The 22,338-nt window shown below is 45.6% G+C and overlaps 1 protein-coding gene across 1 annotated transcript in view; it reads left to right on the forward strand.

Moving 5' to 3' along the window:
- The first annotated feature begins 1,091 nt into the window (after positions 1–1,091).
- The window catches only part of TEAD1 (TEA domain transcription factor 1), a 177,510-nt gene continuing 156,263 nt past the window's right edge, over positions 1,092–22,338 (forward strand). The window contains exon 1 of the mRNA XM_047072209.1: positions 1,092–1,320. Within this exon, the coding sequence (XP_046928165.1) occupies positions 1,164–1,320 (157 nt within the window). The 5' untranslated portion in view covers positions 1,092–1,163. The remainder of the gene's footprint in view (positions 1,321–22,338) is intronic.

Below are 22,338 nucleotides of genomic sequence, written 5' to 3' on the forward strand. Positions count from 1 at the left end.
CCATCCCCAGGCGCATTTCTTCTCCCCTTTTGGGGAAGCCTTTGAATTAATGATCTGATGCCTCTTCGACAAAGGAATATCGATATGTTAGTGTGCAGACGGCAGGGGGTACTGGATTAGATCATTTTCACATTGGTGTTTGTGCCGGTTTGACATTTGTTTGGAAAGCTTATCCCATTATGACCATAGGTTACATGCATAATTTAAGGGGAATAAATCTTTGAGAAAAATTTCTGGTGCTTCTGTAATCTTCAGTGCTACAGAAGAATAAATGAAAAGACTCCCTACGGTTCTCATGTGATCAGAAATTCCAAGCAGGCTACCAGATGAAGTGCCCCGTGTAGGTGTAAAAACATTTCTGCAAATGCGCAGGCCACTTGTCGAGGTCGCAGGGGAGGCGAGGGCAGGGGCGTCTTGGTCCCTGCTGCAGGGTTACAGTCTAGAAGCTGAGAGTGGCCAAGTGAGCTGAGCGTATAGGGCAAAAGCCCCGCAGAGAAATGCTGTACAGAAGCAGATTCAGGGCAGTTGGCATTGGTTTTAGTGGAATGAGTATTTAGGATAACAGTAATCTCCTCCTTCCTCCCTCCTGCCACCGTCTTGCATTCTGGCGATCTCAGTGACACACTGACTGGGCTGATTTGACATTTTTGAGTTCTCGTGCCACTTGCCACAGTGAGGCAGACATCTTTTGTTTTACTTTATTTCCTTTTGAACCACTTGTTTTGCCGTGGACATTGGATTATCCTTGAGTAAAGTGCTCCTGGTAGATTGGAGGCATTCAGTCAGAGGTTTTTGCAGGATTCACTGTGAACTTGTAACTCCGAGTGAGTACTGTTCTCACATCTGTGAAGACTATCCAGTTTCTGCCTGCCATCGCGTTTGCGTATGAGTGTTTAACATGATCCATAAAGAACAAAAGCCGCCTGGACCCCTGGATTCCGTATTCTCTGCTAGGACTTATTTTTCGAGCAAAGCCAGTGACTGAAGAACGTGTAATAGAACTAGTGAGAGCAGTATGTTGGTCATTACCTCGTCCTTATGCTATCTTTTCATTTCTCTCTTAGGTTTATTTTCTTGAAAAGGCTCCAGGCTCCGGCTTGGAAAATCCAACCGCCAAAATTGAGCCCAGCAGCTGGAGCGGCAGTGAGAGCCCTGCCGAAAACATGGAAAGGATGAGCGACTCTGCAGATAAGCCGATTGACAATGATGCGGAAGGGGTCTGGAGCCCTGACATTGAGCAGAGCTTTCAGGAAGCCTTGGCTATCTATCCGCCATGTGGGAGGAGGAAAATCATCTTATCAGACGAAGGCAAGATGTATGGTAAGTGGTCTGGAATGCTATGATGTGCTTTTGTCATAAGGGACGATTGTCACTAGCCTCGTCCTGAGATCCATTCACTGGCTTGGGTTCGATGATCTTTGTGGATTTTAGTTGGCCATCAAGGGACTAAATCTCAACTAACCAGAAGAGTCCATAAAGGGCCGTCGGGAAATCATTCTCTGGGGTTTTCTTGTCCTTCTACATGCTCAGCAGCATTATAACAAAAGCTCTCAAGGTCCAGGTTGGAGCACAGTTGCAGTGACATGCACAGACCCCCATGTGTCGGGGCTAGTTCTTAGGAGCACATGGCCAGTCTCACGAAGCCTGCCGCATATTAGCTCCCAGTAACTGACTGGTGTCACGTGGAAACGGGACCTGGTGCTACCAGATCTCTTGATTCCCGCCCCCCACACTCCCTCCCCCCCAGGAAAAGCTAGCAATATAGATGTTGATACATGAAATCTACTCATTTTTAAAAGCTGGCATTTTTGTTTTTTAAGCACAACCCTGCATAGGCCAGTCAGACATGTATGTGGCTTGCTCAGACCTTCAGACCACAATCTTAACCGCTGTGTTGCCAGTTTGCAGTTGAATGGCCAGACAAGGTGTTAGCCCCCAGGCTCTCACCAGCCTCCCCTTGCGCAAGGGGACACTTAGCAGTGCGTTTTAAAGGAAACTTCAGGAGTGCCCGCGAAGGGAAGACTGGTTAACCAAATGGCTTGGGGTGCCAAGGGCCGCGGCAAGCACCCATCCACTAGTCTGGGGCTTGTGTGCTGGGGTTGAATGTTCCCTGGTCCTTCCCTGAGTGCTTCCAGCTGCAGACCTGTGCTTGCTCACCTTTTGGGAAGCAGATGGCAGGTGGTTGCCTGCACGTTCTGCCTGTCTAATTGGGCACGTTGAGTTGACAGAGCTTGTGCTAAAGAGTCTAAAGAGTCTAAAGAGACGCAATCAAATCGCCGAACCTCCAAGAGAACCGGCCCAGCAGCCTACCTGAGGTTGTTAACTTATCATGGAAGTGATTTATTTCTAAATAATTTGAAAGCTCTTCCATAATAGGGTGTTGTACCTTTAATCCTGCGCCTCGTCTATCTGGGGCCGTAGGAGGCTGCTGCTCAAACTAGCACACGCGGCTAAGGAGAAGGCAGATGGTGGTGCAGCTGCTACCAGCTGTGTTCCCTGCCCTCCCCTTCTCCAACTTGGATGATGTAATGGAAACAAGGGAAATTTTGCCTTCTGCAGCCTTGGAGTCTCCAGCCTGTCAGTGTCACACACACAGGGGAGAGAGCCCAAGCCTTCATTTGTTTTATGCTCTCCTGTGATCCTTTGTAGCCAGAGAAGCTTCTTTGTGTCCATTGGTGAAATGGACTCAGGGTGAAACATATCAGCTGCTGTGGGTAGAAAGTTTCAGGGCTGTCTGTTTTCTCTGTGTGTGTGTGTGTGTGTGTGTGTGTGTGTGTGTGTGTGTGTCTTTGTCTTTCCTGGGCTACCCTTCCTCAGCCTGGGGATATGCTTGCAGGGTCTTGTCTTCATACCTAAAAATGCACCCCCACCCCCCATTTTAAAGGCAGAGGAAAGTACTTTAATCCTTCCGCCTCCTTTGAAGCTGATTTTATTACTAGTTGTGAAGGCGGCTTCAGGCTGCTCTCCGTTGTACAACTCCAGTTTGTTAGTCCAGAAATTGTTATTCTCTAAAATACCGGCCGAGTATCGCACATCCTGGTCGGTAGGAACTACTACCCTTCTCTTCTCACAGAGGATACTGGAAAGGTGCTTGTGCTTTAGGAATGAGGTTTGCGGCCGAGAACTTAATTCAGAGCAAAAGTTAATTTTGTCTACTCCCGATTGTGTTTTCTTCTCTGTTGGTTTTACTTTTTAGGTAGCAGCATTGGTAGATTTAACCAGTCTGCCTATAACACCATCACAGAAACAATTTTATTGTGGAAATCCGTGTGTTAAGTGCTCTTGTTGGTGGTCATGGGGTGTCTGAGGCACTGGGCTGAATATGGAAAAATAACCAAGAAGTTTTGGATTGGAGTCCTTTACCACCCGCGGACAGATTTGCCTTCTGCCTGAATCTCCGTTTTCTCCCCCGTGGAAAGGAAAAAGAGTCAGTTAAAGTGGTTGATGTCTATGGGTCCCCGAGACTTGTACGTCTGGTGATGCCGGGACTTTGTACCTCAGTAAGAGTGATCAGTATGAGAGCACTTGTTCTTGATGTATGGATTCTTTCTTTCCTTAAACCAACATTCCACCGACTTACTGTGTTAGTAGCGACCAAGCTGATTTAAAATGGGGAGGTCTTTTGAGCAAGCAGCATTAGGAATTACAACTGCTGCGGGGTCACGTGTCCGGATGGGGGGGTGCAGGAAATGCATTTGCTGCGGTGGTCTTGAAGCCATGCCCTCAACCCCCTCTCGGTGGCCAGCATGGAGGGGTGGTGCTCTGACTGGTAATTTGAAAGGGACACATGGAGTTAGCAGGGACTTGAGAGGTGCAGACGACATCCCTCAGGAGGGCTGCTGCTGATTCCCCTGTGACTTTGAGGGTAAGAGAAGTTAGACGTGGGAACCTCCACAGTGAGGGCCCCGCCACTCGGGGATTGTGGATTGTGTCAGTGAGCAGTGTGGGGCCAGAGGTACTGTTCCCTGGCTTCTGGCTTGTTCCCCATCTTACCACACATGAACCAGGCACAAACCAGACCCAGAGTCGAAGTGTCCTAAGGTCCTAAGAGCGTTCTTTTTCTTTTGAGCATTTTGAAAATGAAAACATTGAAAGCATTTTAGATTCCGTGGAATAAAATCAAAATAATCTAATGCTTTTTAGTGAAATACCAAGTGTTTTTGACTTGAGGGGGTTTTTCCAATATTTCTGAGCATTTGTAGAGTGCATTGTGATGTCACTAATACTGAGCCATTTGAGAAGGAAGGTCAAGTGCAGCGCTGATTTATTTTGGTAATGACATTTCCTCCGTGGTCGGCAATAGGGCAAATGCAGTCTTATAGAGGGGAAAAATGGAAAGCTTTCTTTATGAGGAGGTTTGGGCCATTAGAAGAGATGGCTTGATTCTCCCTCTGCTGCCTGGGTCTGTGGGGAAGCTGAGACTTGATGTGATTGGCCTCCACGTGGACAGACTACTTTTCTGCCTTGGGCCCCTCTGTGTGGGCACCTGTCCTTAGGGATAGTTAGGAGATTGAGGCCTCTCTGCAAGCTCACACTCTCTCTCTCTCTGTGTTTCCTATTTTTATGTAGCTGAGTGTCTCTTTTTCTGGTAGATAGTTGGAGAGGAGATAGCAAGAGGACACAATGGAAGAGAAGGTTTTGATCAGCAAACTGGTCTGAGATTAGATTTCACGGGAACAGGCCATTAGTTTTTAAAACAAAGCCGTGAACCACAGGGATACCCAGATGTGTTTGTTTTGCAGCTGAAAACCCTAGTCTAGCACTGTGGTCCCGTTATCTCCCATAATCAAACCAGGGTAGGGACAGCAGCTAACATTCCTCCACTGATTGCTTTAGAGACCGAAGAGTGCAGCACTTAAAATTTTGGACTTTGGAATTGATAGGAGGCTTGGCCCTGCCTCTTCTAGATATCAGACTTTGGGCAAGTTGCTTTTCCTCCTGGTGCCTTCGTTTCCACAACCGCAAAAGGGATTTAAATGGATCCTACTTTGTGGGACTGTTACAAGACTTAAACCAACTAATGGTGATCTGGGATTCCCCCTGCCACGTTTGGACGATGTCCGGCATCCGGTGAGAGCTATGGAAGTGTTTGTGAACGGAAAACGAAATGTGCTGTCTGCCATGAGCTGGGCTAAAGGCTTTTCATACACTTTCCATCTACTGCTCCCAATGACATTTTGAGGTGGATATTCTGATCCCCACTGTGTTGACGAGAAAGCACATGACTAGTGTAAATGGTATAGCCAGAAGGTTTCAAATCCAGGTCTGTCTGACCCCCAGACCTGGGCTCTTTTCACGTGCTTTCATTCCTTGCTTGGTGGAGGTCATTATGTGTTAATTCAACAGATCAGTATTGAGCACCGCCTGTATTCCAGCCGGGTGCCGGGGGTTGTCAGGGATACAGCAGTGAACCAGACAGACACGGTCCCTGCCCTCACGGAGCCGTCACAAGTTCATGTGCAGGAAACACTGACCTGAGGTCAGGGCTGTGTGCCAGAGCTTTCTGGGAAGTCTGAGGACCCTTTGAAGATGGTCACCTTCCACTTAGCCTTTGAAGCCTGTTCTTGGCCACCAACGTCCAGGGCACCTGGCCCAATGCTGGCAGGAGGAACGCTTCTCAAATAACGCAGCAGGGAGGATCCTAGATCACAAGGCTGGCCATGATGGTGGCCAGGAAGCTGTCTGGAAGATTCTGGTGCCCTGGGATCCTACAGGCGGCCTGGACAGAGCAATTGCTAGGCAATGGTTTTCTCCTTTTATGAGCAAATGTCTTGGGGGTCCTCACCTAGGGACAGCTCCATGGATGGCCCCTTTCTTGCTGGGATGCCAGACCTACTGGTTAGTCCTGGAGAGAAGAACTGTGAGGACGACAGAAGTTTGAGGGGGTGAGAAGGAAGACCCCTGTGGGCCAGTCCTCTCCAGTTGTTCAAGCTGAACCCTGCCAGCTGGGGGAGCACTGGACATGGAAGGGGCCCCTGCCTACTTCACAAAGGCACTGACAGAAAAGGGAGGGGGGCACTTGTAGTGAGGTGACAGCAGGGGATGTCAGAATGGGTGAGCATTAGTCGGTTAGGCAGAGACTAAAATCTGTGGTCCTCCTGGTTTCGAGAACTGGTTGGGAAAATGCAGGAACATCCCCTTTCAAGACCAGGAAAGTGGCCTGTGCCTGTAGGCCCCAGAGGCCTTGATGTGGAAATGGCTATAAAATCCAAGCCCTGTGGGATCTCCAGGCCACTTGGAAAAGTGACGCTCGGGGCCTGAGGTGAACTTGTTTTTCTGCACCTGGACATCATGTGGCATCTTTGATTTCCTCTTTCTGTCTGACCTGTGATTCAGGGTATTATTTCAAGTGAGTTGGCTACAAATGGGAAGCACAAAGAACTGTGCCCTGAGAACAGACTAGAAGCCCCGTAAGGCAAGGACCCCACCCTGACTGCCTTGTCAGACAGAGAAGCTATCAGTGATGTTTGTCCAATACATGCATACCTGAATTATCATTGAAAACAGAGAAAGGTTGGTGAGTAATCCTGAGCCCAGAGGGCCTCTGGTGGTAGAGGCACTGGCTAGAAAGAAAGGGAGAAGAGAACGCAGGGGGGAAAAAAAGAGAGAGAAAGGTGTTTGTATATTTAGCGGTCTTCCTAGATGAGGAAGAAGAAATCCTGGTTTTTGCTAGGTGCTGGCGGATGCTAATGCAAGAGGTAGGAAGGATTTCTGCCCAGGTGGGCCCAGTGGTAGAATGAGGGTTAATTCTGGACTCCTCAAAACACGTGAGTAGTAGAGGATTTTGAAAGACTTTGGTTCCTGTGAGAAAAGCAAAGCCAGCATCATCAGCGTTTTGGCTGGGAAGTTTTTTTGTTTTTTAAAAAAAAAATTTTTTTTAACGCTTATTTATTATCGAGAGAGAGACACACAGCATGAGCATGGGAGGGGCAAAGAGAGAGGGAGACACGGAATCCGAAGTAGGCTCCAGGCTCCGAGCTGTCAGCACAGAGCCCGACGCGAGGCTCGAGTTCACGAATCCTGAGATCATGACCTGAGCTGAAGTCAGACATTTAACTGATGGAGCCACCCAGGCATCCCTAGACACTTTCTTTTTGTTTGAGAACGTGTTGTCTTGTTTATTCCTCGTGACAACCCAGCGATACAGGTACTTGACAGCTGAGAAGTTGAGGCCCAAGGTCAAATCGATTGCTCAAGGTCACATAGTAGATAAGTGGTGGAGCTGACATCTGAAAGCAAGCCACTTTATACAATTAACTACAGTTGATCCTTGAGCAACAAGGGCTTGAACTGTGCAGACCCACTCTATACAGGCTTTTTAAGATAAATGTGGTGCAGTATTGTAAGTGTGTGTTCTCTCCCTTATGATTTTAAAAATAAGTTTGTGTCTAAAAAATATTTCCTTATTTTGAGAGGGTGGGAGAGAATCCCAAGCAGGCTCCACACTTGATGTAGAGCCTGACACGGGGCTCGATCCCACTACCATGAGATCATGACCTGAGCCAATGTCAAAAGTTGGACACTTAACCAACTGAGCCGCCCAGGTGCCCCCAAAATAATTTTCTTTACTCTAGATTACTTTATTACAAGACTGCAGCATATACTATGCTTCACACAACATATGAAATATGTGTTCATCGACCATTTCTATCATTGGCAAGGCTTCTGGTCAATAGTAGGCTCTTTAATAGTTAAGTTTTTGGGGAGCCAAAAGTTAAACTTTTGACTCTGTAGGATTTTTGACTCTTTAGGGGGTCAGCGCCCCTAACCCCTGTGTTGTTCAAGGGTCAGCTGTACATATTGATCTGGAGGGAAGTGTATGCCCTACTGGAGATATACACAGCTTAGTGGTAGGGCAGTGGGAAGTGATTGTGACTGGGGAATGCACATGCCTCTATTAGAAAATGCAGAAGAATGAAGGGGGCAGAGGCAGAGAGGCAGACTTATCTGAGCTAACTTTGAATGGGAGAAGGCCATGTAGTGTGTGTTTTTCGCTTACTTTGGATTATGGACCCCTTTGAAAACCATAGAAAGTTGTGGTTCTTCTCCCCAGGGAGATGCATAGTTGGGTGAAGTGACAGGATCACTGCACAAAACTTCAGGTGATGTCACGCCTAGGCTCAGACTTGCTGCTGTGGCAAGAGACGGAGAAGGGAAAGGCAAACAGATCTAAGCAGACCGGGTGAGAAAGGCACAGGGTCCTGCGACGGCATCCCTCTGGTGCTGTTAGAAATGAGGGTGTATGTGGAAGGGTGGTGGCAGGCGGGCCTGGGCTGCCTCTGCATCATGGAGGACCGTGAAGGCCACAGCGTGGTGTCTGGTGGTCATTCTGAGGACAAAGGGAAGCCATTACATTTTTCCCGGAGAGATGACGTGACTCAGCTGGTGTTTTACGAAGCCGGCTCTGCAGGCGTGTAGGCAAGCTAGATGGCTATCGCAGGAGCCCAGTGGGAGAGGAAGAGGCCTGAAGCAGGTACCAGCAGTGTGGGCAGAGAAGTTCCAGATGTGGAACCAACAGGACCGGCCAACCCAGTGGGATTTGTGAAAGAGAAGGCGGGGTTGAGTGATGGCAGGGTTCCGCTTCCAGGGGCCCGGAGGATGAAGTGGGGAGTGGAGACTGGAGAAGCAGGTTTGTAGACAGGAGAGGAAGGAGGAGGTGAGTTCTGTCAAGAGCTCGAGGCCCCGGGCAGCCACCAAGGCTGGCTGGGAGCTCGCCATCAGAGAAGTGGTCCCTGAAGCCGTGGGAGCGGTGAGGACGGGCCTGCGAGGCTTAGGCACTCCCAGTGGGTCACAGTGAAGCTGGCACAATTTTTAAATCAGGTACCTGTTGCAGTGGGACAATAAAGAGAAGTGGCTTTTTGAGAAAAAGAGAGACACCTCAGTAGTTCCCCAGCCTGACCGTCATCAGCAGAAGCACTTGAGAAGCTTTTTAAGTCTTTAAGAAAAAGAAAAGGAAAAAAAAAAAACTAACTCAAACCAATCAAATGAGAACCTCTAGGAAAATGGTCTGGGAATCTATATTTTTTAAAGCTCCCCGGGAAATTTGGGTGATCAGCCAGGTTGAGAGCCATAGGGCTAGGAGGCTACAGCCTGGGTCCAGGAGGACAGGAGCACATTTTTTAGAGTGGGGGGAAAAAAAAAAAAAGAAATGAGCAGAGAATGAGACTGACATTTGAAACAGTCCTTACAAGGTTTGGGTACAGGAAATAAACTACATTAGTCAGATTATGTTTCCTCTGTACCGAGACAGAACATGACCATGGCCTAGTCTTTGGAGAGATCTGGCCACACACAGGAGCAGCCATGAGATGGTATCTTGAAGGACGTGAGTAGTTAAAGGAAGACTTTCCTTAGGACAGGGGAGGGTGGTTGGCAGGGGACAGAAATTGATGAGGTGAGGATATATTTGGTGACACAGAACCCAGAAGTGACTTTAAGAGGGGGTAGGGCTTCTTTTACTCTGAGGCACAATGCCAGGACCAGATGGGCGGAGGGTCTGGGGAGGGCCTAATGATCGGGTCTACCGATGAGGGGAGTAAGGCCATGTGGGCCGAGGCGGGTTGCGGGCTTTGGAAAAGTAGATCAGGCTTAGTAGAGATGCTGTGGGGGAGCTGGGGTGAGCGAAGGTATTGCCCAGCACTGGCAGGAGGCCCTGAGAGAACCTGGAGAGCCTTCTTTTTCTTTTTAAAGTTCATTTATTTATTTTGAGAGAGAGAGAGAGAAAGAGAGAGAAAGCGCAAGTCAGGGAGGAGCAGAGAGAGAGGGAGAGAGCATCCCAAGCAGTCTCTGTACTGACACGGGGCTCAAATCCACGAACCGTGAGATCATGACCTTAGCCGAAGTCGGATGCTTAACCAGCTGAGCCACCCAGGCATCCTGTTTATTTCCTTTTTTTAATTGAAATCTGTATTGAGATAAGTAGATTCACGTGCCATTGTAGGAAATACACAGTGATCCCCTGTACGGGTTGTCCATTTCCCCCCAATGGTTACATTTAGCAAAAACTGTTACATCCTGTCCCAACCAGAGTATTCATGTTGATAGATAACCCACCAGTGATCTTACTCAGATTTCCCCATTCTTGCTTGTACTTGTGTGCATGTGTGTGTGTGTGTGTGCATGTGTGTGCGCATGAAGTTCTGTACACTGTTATCACCAGTGTCGATTGGTGTATCCGCCACCATAGTGAGGGTGCAGAACAGCCCCAGTGCCGCTAGGATCCCTGGACTTGCCCTTTTATGACCACACCCAGCTCTGTCCCGCCTCCTCCGGCTTTAACTCCTGACAACCTTTAATCGATCTGTTTCTAAAATGTTGCCATTTCGAACCTGTTATATGATGGGATCATACTGTATGGAACCTTTTGCGTTCGTTTTTTCCATTCCGCATCATTCCCTGGAGATTCATCCCTGTTGTTGGCGTGTTATCAATGGCTTGTTCCTTCTTATTGTTGAGTGTTTTCCGTGGGATGTCTGTTTAAGGGCATCTGGACTGATTCTAGTTTCTGGTTATTACAGATAAAGCTCCTATGGCTGTTGATATACACAGGTTTTTGTGTGAACGTGAGTTTTCATTTCTGCGGGGTAAAATGGCCAGCAGTGGTAGTTGGGACTTTCTGGGGTTTTTTTGTTTTGTTTTTGTTGTTGTTGTTGTTGTTTTTAACTGGTCCCCTGTTTTCCAGAGCAGCTTCACGTTTTTCCCTGCGATCTAGGTTGTCTGCATCCTCACCAGCATTTGATGTTGTCCCTTGTTTATTTTAGCCATTCTGAGAGGTGTGTGGTCGTATCTCGTGTGGGTTGTAATTTGCATTTCCCTAGTGACTAATGATGTGGAGCATCTTTTCATGTGCTTATTAGCCATCTGTATATTCTCTTCAGTGAAATGTCTGCTCATGTCCTTTGTCCATTTTCTAATTGGATTCTTTATGTTTTTACTGTTGAGTTTAGGGAGTTTATTCTAAATACGACTCCTTTGTTGCATATGTGGTTTGCAAATATTGGCTCCTTGTCTGTTGCTTTTCTTTTCATTTTCTTCACATGGGATCTCACATTAAAAGTTTTTAATTTTGATGAGATCCAATTTATTAATTTTCCCTTTTGTGGATTATACTTCTGATGGCCAGTCTGAGGACTCATTGCCTAGCCCTAGATCCTGAAGATTTTCTCCGATGTTTTGTTCAAAAAGGTGTATAGTTTTATATTTTATATTTAAGCTTATAATCAATTTTGAGTTAATTCATGTATAGGTGGAGAGCAGTACTTTTTGGGAAGCCCATTGGCGTGATTTTGTGATACATGTATTTTTTTTTTCACCAGAGGATTATTGGTTCATCCATATTTTGACAGTTGTCAAAGTTGGGACCTGAGACACCAAGGTGCTGGTGATCACATGGTTTTACCAGCCTAGGTTGGGAAAGGGACAAGGGGAAGCTGGAGGGGCTACGTCATGGCATGTACTGCCCAGAGCCTCTGCTAGTTAGGAGAAGAGGCAGGGTAGGAGGCTGTGGTCACGCATGGGAGAGGCAGCATCTGAGATTAGAGGTGGAGAGATTTCGAGCGATGAGTTTCGAGGTGTGGCCATGAATGTGGTCAACTGATACGAGCGTGGGTGATGACCATTGGTGAAGAGGAAGTAAAACATGGGGAACCTCATCAGCACTGGGTTCATTAATCACTTGAATGTTAAAGTGCATAGTAGTGAAGTGTGAATTTGTAAATAAATGTGCCAGAGTAACCAGATATTGGGAGAAATTCTTTGAGGACATGACCCCATGGATGTGAATGGAACGAGTTAGGTATAAGTGAATGAATACATGGTATGGACATAGTGAAAAGCAGGTGGCAGAGTGGTGGGGTAGAAGGAACATTTAGGGTCACAAGAAGATGCTAACAGTTCCTACCTCCTTCCTCCCAACTTCTCTAGCCGTTCCCATACTATTCCTATTTGTGATGTGTCTTTGGACAGCTGTATTAGCTTTCTGTACTTTGTCACTATCATCTGTAGAATGGGATGAGGAAATCCACATATCTCTCCCTGCCTCTCAACAATGCTGAGAGAAATCCAATTGCAGATGAGAAAGTGCTTTGAACTGAATCCTAAAAAGAGTACTTTTGTGAGGTTAAGCCCCCTTAGGGCCTGTTGGAAAGGTAGGTAGGAATGTTTTGGAGTTGTCACACAGGATTAAGCTTCCCTGTCCTAGGTAGAGGGGTGTTTCGTTAAGGGAGGGTTGAACTCCCCCCTCCCCCTTCAGGGTTTCTGCCAAAGAAGGGGTCGGAGAGGGGAGATTGGGGCAAACTTGTCCAGGTCAGAGTCACACACCGTGCGGGGGACCACTGGGAGCCTGTTGCACCGCAGAGGCTGGGCAGCCCCAGACAAGTGGCCCTGTACAGCCTCCAGGGGGAGGGGGCTTGGACGCACTTGGGTGTTGTAGGCACAACCGTGGATTACAAGTCTTTTTCTTCTTCCCCCACTGACTTCTAGAGCTTTAGCTCCACGCTCCCGTGGCTGTGGCCTTGCCTGTCACTTGGGAGCTTGTCTCTAAGTTCTTACTATCATTACTTATTTGTATCCCTCTCCACTGATAGGACGTACAGTGGTCATTTCAATAATTATTATTATGGTTGTGTTCTGTTGATCTCTTTAGTAAAGGTGCCGTCTTAGAGAATGTTCAACTCTGTAAATTTAAATACATAAATGTATCACGTGGTCAGGATCATAGAAATAATCTGCAGGAATTTACAACATAAGAATAGTGGTTGCCACAGGGGTTGGATTATAGGAGACTTACTCCTTTTCTCCTATATATTGCAGTATTAATGGAGTTTCTTTAATAGCGAACATATGTTGCTTTTGGAATTGGAGAAAAAAATAATTATATCAAGTTTATTTTGTCCCTCTGGTTCTGAGTAAGGAATACTCATTAAAGGAAAATGTGGAAAGTACCAAGAATTAGAAGCAAACCATATTGCCTAGGTCCACTTTGGTGTGACGTTCACTAGGGATTCTGTTGGAGATGTGGGGGGTGGGGTGGGCTTTGCAGGGTCTTGGTGAGTGGAAGGGAAGCTGGTGCCACTGAACTCTTCAGGGCAACAGTCTTGAGGGACAGGTGGTCAGAGAGTGGTGGTGCTGGGGCAGGAAGCAGGACAGAGTGTTCTTATTATAGATTTCAGGACATCGGTCCGGGAGTTCAACAGGTGCCCTGGCCAGTTGGATCTGTCAGTCAGCTGTCCAGACCAACAGTGGAATTATTCTGACATTCGTCTATTATGGTAAAATGGCTATGGGAGTGGTAGAGAAAAGCGTTCGAATCCATTCTTCTAATGTCTGCACGCTCACAGCAAAGGGACACGACAATATTAATGGGAGTTAACACACCATATCCCCTGCCGCACCAGTGCTTATCATTTAACTCAAACTTGACAGGAGTAGTGGACACATTTTATTTTGGAGGGCTGGGAGGGGGCCTCTCTTTAAAAAAGTTTTGTTTTTTTTTTTTAAAGGGTGCCTGGGTGGCTCGTTCGGTTAAGCGTCTGACTCTTGAATTCGGCTCAGGTCATGATTTCACAGTTTGTGAGATCAAGCCCCACATCGGGCTCTGCACTGACACCGCGGAGCCTGCTTAATTCTCTCTTTCCCTCTCTCTCTGCCCCTCTCCTGTTCATGTTCTCTCTGTCTCTCTCTGTCTCTCTCTCAAAAAGTAAATAAAACTGCTAAAAAAATTTTTTTAATGGTTTTTTTTTTTTTTGATGATCGTGTTATTTTTTGTAACAGATTCCTAGCAAATAGTCTTGTGTTTGCATTGCCTTTCGGCAGAGCTAGGTGACTTTTAGAGTATGAAAATGCTCTGGAGACTATGGTGTAGTATACATTCTCATTTGATATAATCATTTGAATTAATAACAGGTAGGTTTCATTTGCTTGATATTTACCTTTTGTGCATAACCTGCAGATTATTCTGTCTGCCCACCTTCCCTTCTCTCAAATGCTTCAAATCCAGGTAAATAATAAAATCAAATTCACTCTTCAAAGCCTGTAAGGATATTATTTCTTTCAAGCCTCTTTCTGTATCATTGTAGTCCCCTCTTTCTTAGCTTTTCAGAGCACAGTCTGAAAGGTGTGACGTTGAAACGTGCTGCCCACGACATTCAATTTATTTAAAAAACATTTTTTTTTAATAGCATTACAGCCTTTTCATCACAGGCAATGAAATTGGTCATTAGCTGAAAATTTCCATAGACATTGTTCCTTTTGCAAAGGCCAGAGGAACTTTTAGGCTACCTTATAAGAGAATGCTATGGAGGAAATGCTTTGCAGCATCTGGGGTAATATTTAACATATGTTAATAAGCTGAGGGTTTTTTTTTTTCTCCCCCCCAGCCATTTAGAAAAGGTCCCAATTACTCTGTGTCTGCCCTCTTCCCTGGATCTGCCTTGGCTCTGTGACTAGCTTGCCATTGTGTTGAGACAGGCTTTGGCAACTGTCTCTCAGATGAATGGTTCTATTACAAACACAGTAGCTTCCGTGACAGCTTAGAAGAGATTGTTGTTTATGGCTGCTTTTATTGAGAGAGGTTCGGCACACGTTAATGTCCCGATAAAGACATTTGTACCTATAAAGTAGCCACAGCTTTAACCCTATTTGATGGTGAGTAAGGTATTGGGGCTGATGACATGGCCAGATGTGAGGTATCGGATTGCATGTTTATTCAACTGTTTCTGCAGTCTCTGTACTTCGATGTGCCTTTGTATTTGCTGTATCACAGCAACACACAGAATGCAGTGGCGATACGATCCTGCTTATGGAAGATGCTATTTGGGTTACTTGGATCGTAAGCCACGTGTATTAGGAAGCATTCTCTCAGTGCTTGTGTGTCCTGAGACAGCAACCGCAAACAGTTGTTAGGTGAAGGGATTTGCCAGGTGGGATGACCGCGTGCGCTGGGGTAGGGCACTTTTGAGATGGACAGATCTGAGTGAGGCCTGGGCTGACCGGGGCAGGCATTGCAACAGGGATTCACAATAACGATGATGAACATCTAGCCAGGGCTTGCTGTGTGCCAGGTACTATTCTAGACGCTTAACATCAATGCACCTAAGCCTCACGACAGCTCTTATGAATAGCTACTATTATCATTGCCGTGTCACAGATGAGGACACGAAGGCCCGGAAAGGTTAAGTAAACGCTCAGGGTCACGCAAGTCGTAACTCCTGGATCGGAGGTATGAGTCCCTATCGGTCTGACGCCAGCACCGGAGTCTCAACCGCCACTTGTCTGCTGCCTCTGAGGCTTGACAGAACTGTAACCTGAGGTCCTCTGGACTCCGTGTCCCTAAACTGCTGCCTGCCTGGTTTGGGAGAGAGTTTTGGTTCCAAGTAAACAACGAAAAGGGGAGAATGTGCTTTCCTGGTGTCTGGGATCCTCTTTATCCTATTATCTGGCTGGCAAACTCCTACAGGTTCTTTAAGACCCTGTACAAAATACTCTCCTTTTCTCCGTACCCTTCCTTAAACTCCACAAGCAGAGATAGTTGCTCCTTTGTGTGTGTGTGTGTGTGTGTGTGTGTGTGTGCGCGCGCGCGTGTGTGTGCGTGTGTGCGCGCGCACACTTTTTTTTTTTTAATTAAGTTATTTAACTGTCAGAGCCTTTCAGGCGCAGTTTTTTTACAGTGTTTGTGTCTCCGTGTCCGCGGGGGGCAGGGCAGTGTCATCAGCACGTCTGCGTCTTTAGCACTTAGCATAGTGCCTGGCACACACGAGGCCCTCAAAAAATGTGTGGATTGGTGAAAATTGTTGGTAATAATAATTCCACCTTTCCATCTCTAGCAGGCATTTTTTCCCTGCATTGTTATCACATGTGCAACATTCTAATGAAATAATGAAGGCAACAGTTAGAATTTCATGGATGAGAAACTGGGGCACAGAGCCCAGAGGGCTTTCCATTAGGATACCTTATTTTGAGGTAACCTCCTGGTAAAGCAGAATTTATGGTGGAACCCATAGCACCCCGTCCGCATGTCTGTGTTTTTCTGTTCTGACCACATTGACCCTGTGCCTGGGTCAATGAGAATGGGAACACTTTTTCTTAGTTTACAATTTTGTGCCCATATCACCATGATTCTGCCCATATAGGAAATTCAGTGGCTAGAAAGGATGGCTGAGCCTGATTTGGCTATTGTGGTGACTGAACCCACCTTCCTCCCATCCTGATTTGATTTTTATAACTATAGTAAAACATATTCCTAGAAAGCTAGTCTTTGACAATTTTTCCCCTTTGGATATACCCGCTACAGTGTGTTTGTAAGCTTATTTGACATGTCCTAAGTGGTGTCTATGCATACATATGTGTGTGCCTTACTCTTTTCAGGTTGACTGTGGATTTGGTTTAACCTGTCTGAATGTGACTTCCACAGATTATCCTAAGATGACATTGTTGATCCTGAAAGATTCATTTGAGTGAAACAGTGAACTAAGCAAGCTACTGCTGTGGAGTTTAGAAGGTTGTTAATTTAAGTTAGGGCAGGTTACCAGACCTTTGTGACCAGGTCACAAAATCTGGTTAGCATAGATTTAACCTACCACTAATCTTGTTAGTGGCTGATTTATATGGGGGTTTGTCAGCCCATAGGAGTAAGTTCATCATGGTTGTTAAGGGCATGGAGTCAGGAGTGGGGGGCTCTCTGGGCTTAAGTCCTGGCTCTGCCAATGTGTAACCTTGGCTATGTTAGTATTCCTGAACCTCCATTTCCTCATCTGATAAATGGGGCTAATATTAGCACCTATCTTACAAGGTTGATATGAGGGTTAAATGAGATAATGTGGTAAAATGCTTCACATGCCCAACTCATTCTTAGAAGTATTATCTTGACCACAAAATCAGGGAAAGACATAACAAGAAAACTATCGACCAAAACCTCTTATGAGATAGACAGATATAAAACAGATATAAAAGGGGCGCCTGGGTGGCGCAGTCGGTTAAGCGTCCGACTTCAGCCAGGTCACGATCTCGCGGTCCGGGAGTTCGAGCCCCGCGTCGGGCTCTGGGCTGATGGCTCGGAGCCTGGAGCCTGTTTCCGATTCTGTGTCTCCCTCTCTCTCTGCCCCTCCCCCGTTCATGCTCTGTCTCTCTCTGTCCCAAAAATAAATGTTGAAAAAAAAAATTAAAAAAAAAAAAACAGATATAAAAGTTCTCAACAAAATGCTCATAGACTAAATCCTGCAACATATAAAAAGAATTACTCACCATGACTAAGTGGATTTACCCCAGGAATGCAAGGTTGGTTTAAAATCGGAATTTAACGTAATACACTTTATCAATAGAATAAAGAACAAAAATCACATGATCATCTCAATAGATGGAGAAAAGGCATTTGACAAAATCCACACCTCATCTTGATAGAAACAAACTCCTATGTGCCTACCATACTAGCCTCAGAAGAGAACTTCCTCCCTGATATGGGGCATTGGTAAAAAATCTACAGCCAGCATCATAGTAATATGATGTTTACTTAATAGTAAAACACTGAATGCTTTCCTCCTAAGATCAGGAATAAGACAAGGATGTTTGCTTTCACTCCTTCTATTCAACGTTGTGTTAGAGGTTCTAGCCAGGGCAATTAGTCAAGAAAATGAAACAAAAGGCATCTGTATTAAAAAAGGAAGAAGTGGGGCGCCTGGGTGGCGCAGTCGGTTAAGCGTCCGACTTCAGCCAGGTCACGATCTCGCGGTCCGTGAGTTCGAGCCCCGCGTCAGGCTCTGGGCTGATGGCTCGGAGCCTGGAGCCTGTTTCCGATTCTGTGTCTCCCTCTCTCTCTGCCCCTCCTCTGCTCATGCTCTGTCTCTCTCTGTCCCAAAAATAAATAAACGTTGAAAAAAAAAATTAAAAAAAAAAAAAGGAAGAAGTAAGATTATCTCTTTCTGATCTTTTATATAAAAAAATTATTAAAGCTAATAAAGGATTTGGTAAGGTTGCAAGATATGAGATCAATACACCAAGTTAATTGTATTTCTGTACATTTGTAATGAACAGTCTAAAAATGAAATTAAGAAAGTAGTTCTGTTTACAGCATTATAAAAAGGATAACATAACTCATGAATAAATGAAAATAGACATGTGTGTCACTTTTACTCCCCAAGCTACAAAACGTTGTTGAAAGACATTGTAAAAGACCTGAAATAAATCAAAAGACATTCTGTATTCACAGATCAGAAGAGTTAATAGTGTTACAGCCGTCATCCCCAAATTGATCTACAGATTCAGTGTAAACCCTATTAAAACTCCAGCGGACTTCTTAGTAGAAATTGACAAGCTGATCCTAAAAGTCATATGGAGATTAAAGGGATTCAGAATAGCCAGGACATAACTTGGAGAAGAAGAACAGAGTTGGAGGATTCATGCTTCCTGATTTCACAACTTACTACAAAGATACAGTCTGAATCAAGATTGTGTGGTACTTGTATGAAGTTAGACATGTATCTTGGGAATAGAAACAAGAGTCCAGAAACAAAATCCTGCATATTTATGGTCAATTGATTGTCAACAAATGTGCCAAGCTAATTCAAAGAGGGGAGCAATAGGTTTTTTGATAAATGGTGCTGGGACTATTGGGTATCCACATGTCAGGAATGAATTTGAACCCGTTCTCCACAACCTACACCATAACTAACTAAAAATAGATACTAGACATAAATTTAAAAGCTAAAACTATAAGACCCTAGAAGAAAATATAGGAATAAGTCTTTCTAAGATCTGGGGTTAGGTAAAGCCTTCTTGAATATGACACCGAAAGCATGAATAATAAAAGTAAAAATAAATTGATACTTCATCAAAATTACAAACTTTTGTGCTTCAAAGGATACCATCAGGAAAATAAAATAACAACCTGGAGAATAGGAGAAAAATATTTTCAAGCCATAAATCTAATGTGGGACTTGTATGTAGACTATAGAAAGAACTCTTGCAACTCTGATAAAGGAGGTAAGTAATCCAATTAAAATGTAGACAAAGAACCTGAATAAGCATTTCTTTTGAGAAAATATACAGGTCGCCAATAGCGCATTGTAAAGATGCTCAGCATCATTTGGCATCTTGGAAATGCAAATTAAAACCATGGTGAGATACCACTTCATATTCACTAGGATGGTTATGGTCAAAAAGACTGACAACAAGTATTGCCATGGATGTGGAGAAGTGGGAATCCTTATGTATTATTAGTGGGAATATAAAATGGCACAGCCACTCTGGGGAACAGTCTAACAGATACTCAGAAGGTTCGACATAGCATTATCAGAAGACCCAGCAATTTTACACATAGGTATAAAACTAAGAGAAATGAAAGCAGATATCCCTATAAAAACTTGTAAATGAATATTTATAGCAGCATTATTCATAATAGTCTCAACAGTGGAAGGACCCCAAAGGTCCATCAGTGGATGGACATAAATAAATATGGGCATGAATAAAATGTGATATATCCAATCAATGGATTATAATTTGGTGATAAGAAGGCATGAATTGCCAGTGCATACTACAACATGAACAACTCTTGAAAACATTATGCTGAGTGACAGAGTGCAGTTACAAGACTATATATTGTATGATTCCAGTTGTGTGTAATACTCAGAATAGGCCGGTCTTTAAAGATAGGAAATAGATTAGTGGTTACTTAGGCCTGGAGGATTTGAAAGAAATTGGGCAATTACTGTTAATGAATATGGGGTTTCTTTCTGGGATGATTAATATGTATTATATATTACATATATTAATATATGTTATATATACACGTGCATGTGTATATATACGCATACATATATACGCACACAGATAGTCTACATGCATACATACTCTGAATATACTAAAAATCAGTTTTACATTTTAAATCAGTGAGTTATATGATATATACATTATATCTCAATAAAGCTGGTTGGTAAATGTATATACTTAGCATCCTACGTGGCCCATTGAAAATGGTCAGTAAATGTTAGCTACCATTGTGATAATTTCCTTCCTACTTTTCTTGCTACTTTTACAGTAGCAAAGATGGAATTGAGAGGACAATGCTGAGAAAGCAGGTGAACCTAGCAATTAATTCTGATCCTGGGTGATGGAGCGGGTAGAAGAATCTGTAGGGCTCTAGGCTGGGAGCTAAATGCTGATTTAGGAGAGCTAATGGAGAGGTCGAGTGACGTTACATGGTGCAACTGCCTGGCATAGAATCGGCCCTCCCAAACTCTTAGGTAGATCTGAATTTAGTTACCCTTAAAATGGTGGTCGAACTTAGGGCTCAAATCTGGTCGAACTAAACCAGATGTTCCTCCCAAAAGAATAATCACCACTTGTGTGTTAAAGGCCAGGGTTTTTGTGTCCAGGAGTTACTAAGCCAGATTTGCGTGTTTTCTTTTTAAATCACAGTAAGCATGGCAAAGACCAGGGTTTTAGTTCTGGGCCTGTATATTTTTCTAGGCGGTGTCTGGGGGGAACCTCAGTTTCCCGGTCAGTCCCTGGAGAACAGCTTTGCTCCTGGCAGGCTGCCTTTGGGCCTGAGTGTCGGAACCCCTCGAGAGGAGAAGGGCAGAGCCCAGTCCTCATACTCTGGAAGTCAGTCGCTGCAGAAGCTCGACAGTATCATAGATCACCATGTTAGTTACCAGTGGTTCCTCCTTTAGAACTTGGAAAACATGTGCCAACTGGGCGGGAAGGTTCTCCGCTAAGATGCGTTTATTTCCCGACATGTCTCATGGAATTTTTTCCCCCAAGGATTTACCTGTGGAGGGAAGTTCCTATTTCAGTGTTGGGGGAAAACCAAGTGAGCTGCTTTTCAGATGTTTAGCCACACGCTGGCACCCAGGGTCACGCGGTACGGAGTGGCAGAGGCAAGACTCAGAATGCCCCCCATGGCCACCTGGCTGCTAAGACAGTTTGCTCTTAGTCTTAACCACTAGGCCGAACTGCCTCTCGGGAATGGACGCAGTTGAGGGAGGGAGAGGTGTGAAGACAAGTGTTTTCAGGAACAGTGAGGAGTCTGGTAGGGCTGGGTGCCGACAAGAACGGACGGAATGGCTAATGAACTGGGAAAAGGAGGAGGAGTTTGAGTAACATGGCAGGTGATTGCATTTGAACCCTGAAGATCAGCTTGTCTGTGTGAGTAGCACATTTCTGGAAGAGGGACAGGAGCCATCACTTTTTTGGATACTCAGCTAGTGTTGAAGAAGAATTATTCTGGAAGCCTGAGGAGTGACCCACAAGGAGGTGGAGGTCACTGCAGCACTCCTGTAGGAAAGGAGGATGGCTTCACCTATGTCAGGGGCTGTGCAGTGACAGCGAGAGGCCAGGATGGGTTAGGTCAGGATAATAGCGATCAGGCAATCCAGATGGAGTCTAGGAGGGATCAGAAGGCTCGCTAGGGCTTGGTGGCAAGAGAAGAGATGGAGGTGTTTCATCTGTGTGGACAGCAGCGCATTTACAGACACATGGAAAAGCAGATTCTGTGGGGCAGAATTGGAGTCATGAGTCTGAGCTGTATGGAGCTGGCAGGACTTTGGGGTTCTCCGGGGGGAGGAGACCAGCAGGCACGTGGAAGTTCAGCGTCCTGGGTTGAGAACAGTTTGGAGGGACGGCATCTCAAGGTTTGGAGTTAAAGCCTTAGAAGTGAATGAGCTTGTGCAGGAGACAGAGAGGAGAAAGGACTAAAGAAAGGAAGGTCTCGGTGAGAACCATTGCAGCCATAAGAGTCAGGCCCCAGCTCACGCTTGTGTGTCCGTCTTCTTACTGAGCATCCTGCTTGTCACGTGAAACCTTACAAGTGCTGGAGCCGGGGAGCCCGCATGCCTGCATGTTTATTGTACTAAGTATGTTGAAGTCTTGAAGTTTGTCTCTTCTCGGTGTGTTGATGGGAGCATGGGTACTTTTCCTGTAGGTTCATGGGGTGCTGAGTCTGTAGACACGTTCTACTCTGTGGCTCCCTAGGGTGAGTTAATGGGTTAGACCCTGATCCTTGTTTAGCTCCTTCCTTTAACCTAAACCAGATCTGGTCTGGATCTGATGTGTGATTTCCTTCCTCCCAGGCTCCCGGGGAGCGTTGCTGGGACCCTTGCGGTCCTTTGCGTTGCAAGGAATCAGCCCCCCCACCCTTAACTGTGGCTCCTGTGGGGTAGAAGTGCCTCCTTTCAGAGTCTGCTTCAGCTTGCTGTCTTGGGGCTGGCCCGGAGAGCCCAGGGACAGTAAGCGTGACCTGTCAGAAGCAGGGCCTGCCCTCTCTCTGAACCAGGACTGGGCTCCTGGTAGCCTGAGCCTGGGTGCCGTGGGGGACGTGTGGGCCTGAATGTGCTCTGTGCCGGCGGGGGT

This window comes from Lynx rufus, unplaced genomic scaffold (genome assembly GCF_022079265.1).
Source record: "Lynx rufus isolate CCGP_SWC_20201006 ecotype Redwood Valley unplaced genomic scaffold, mLynRuf1.p SCAF_9, whole genome shotgun sequence".
Classification (NCBI taxonomy): Eukaryota; Metazoa; Chordata; class Mammalia; order Carnivora; family Felidae; genus Lynx; species Lynx rufus.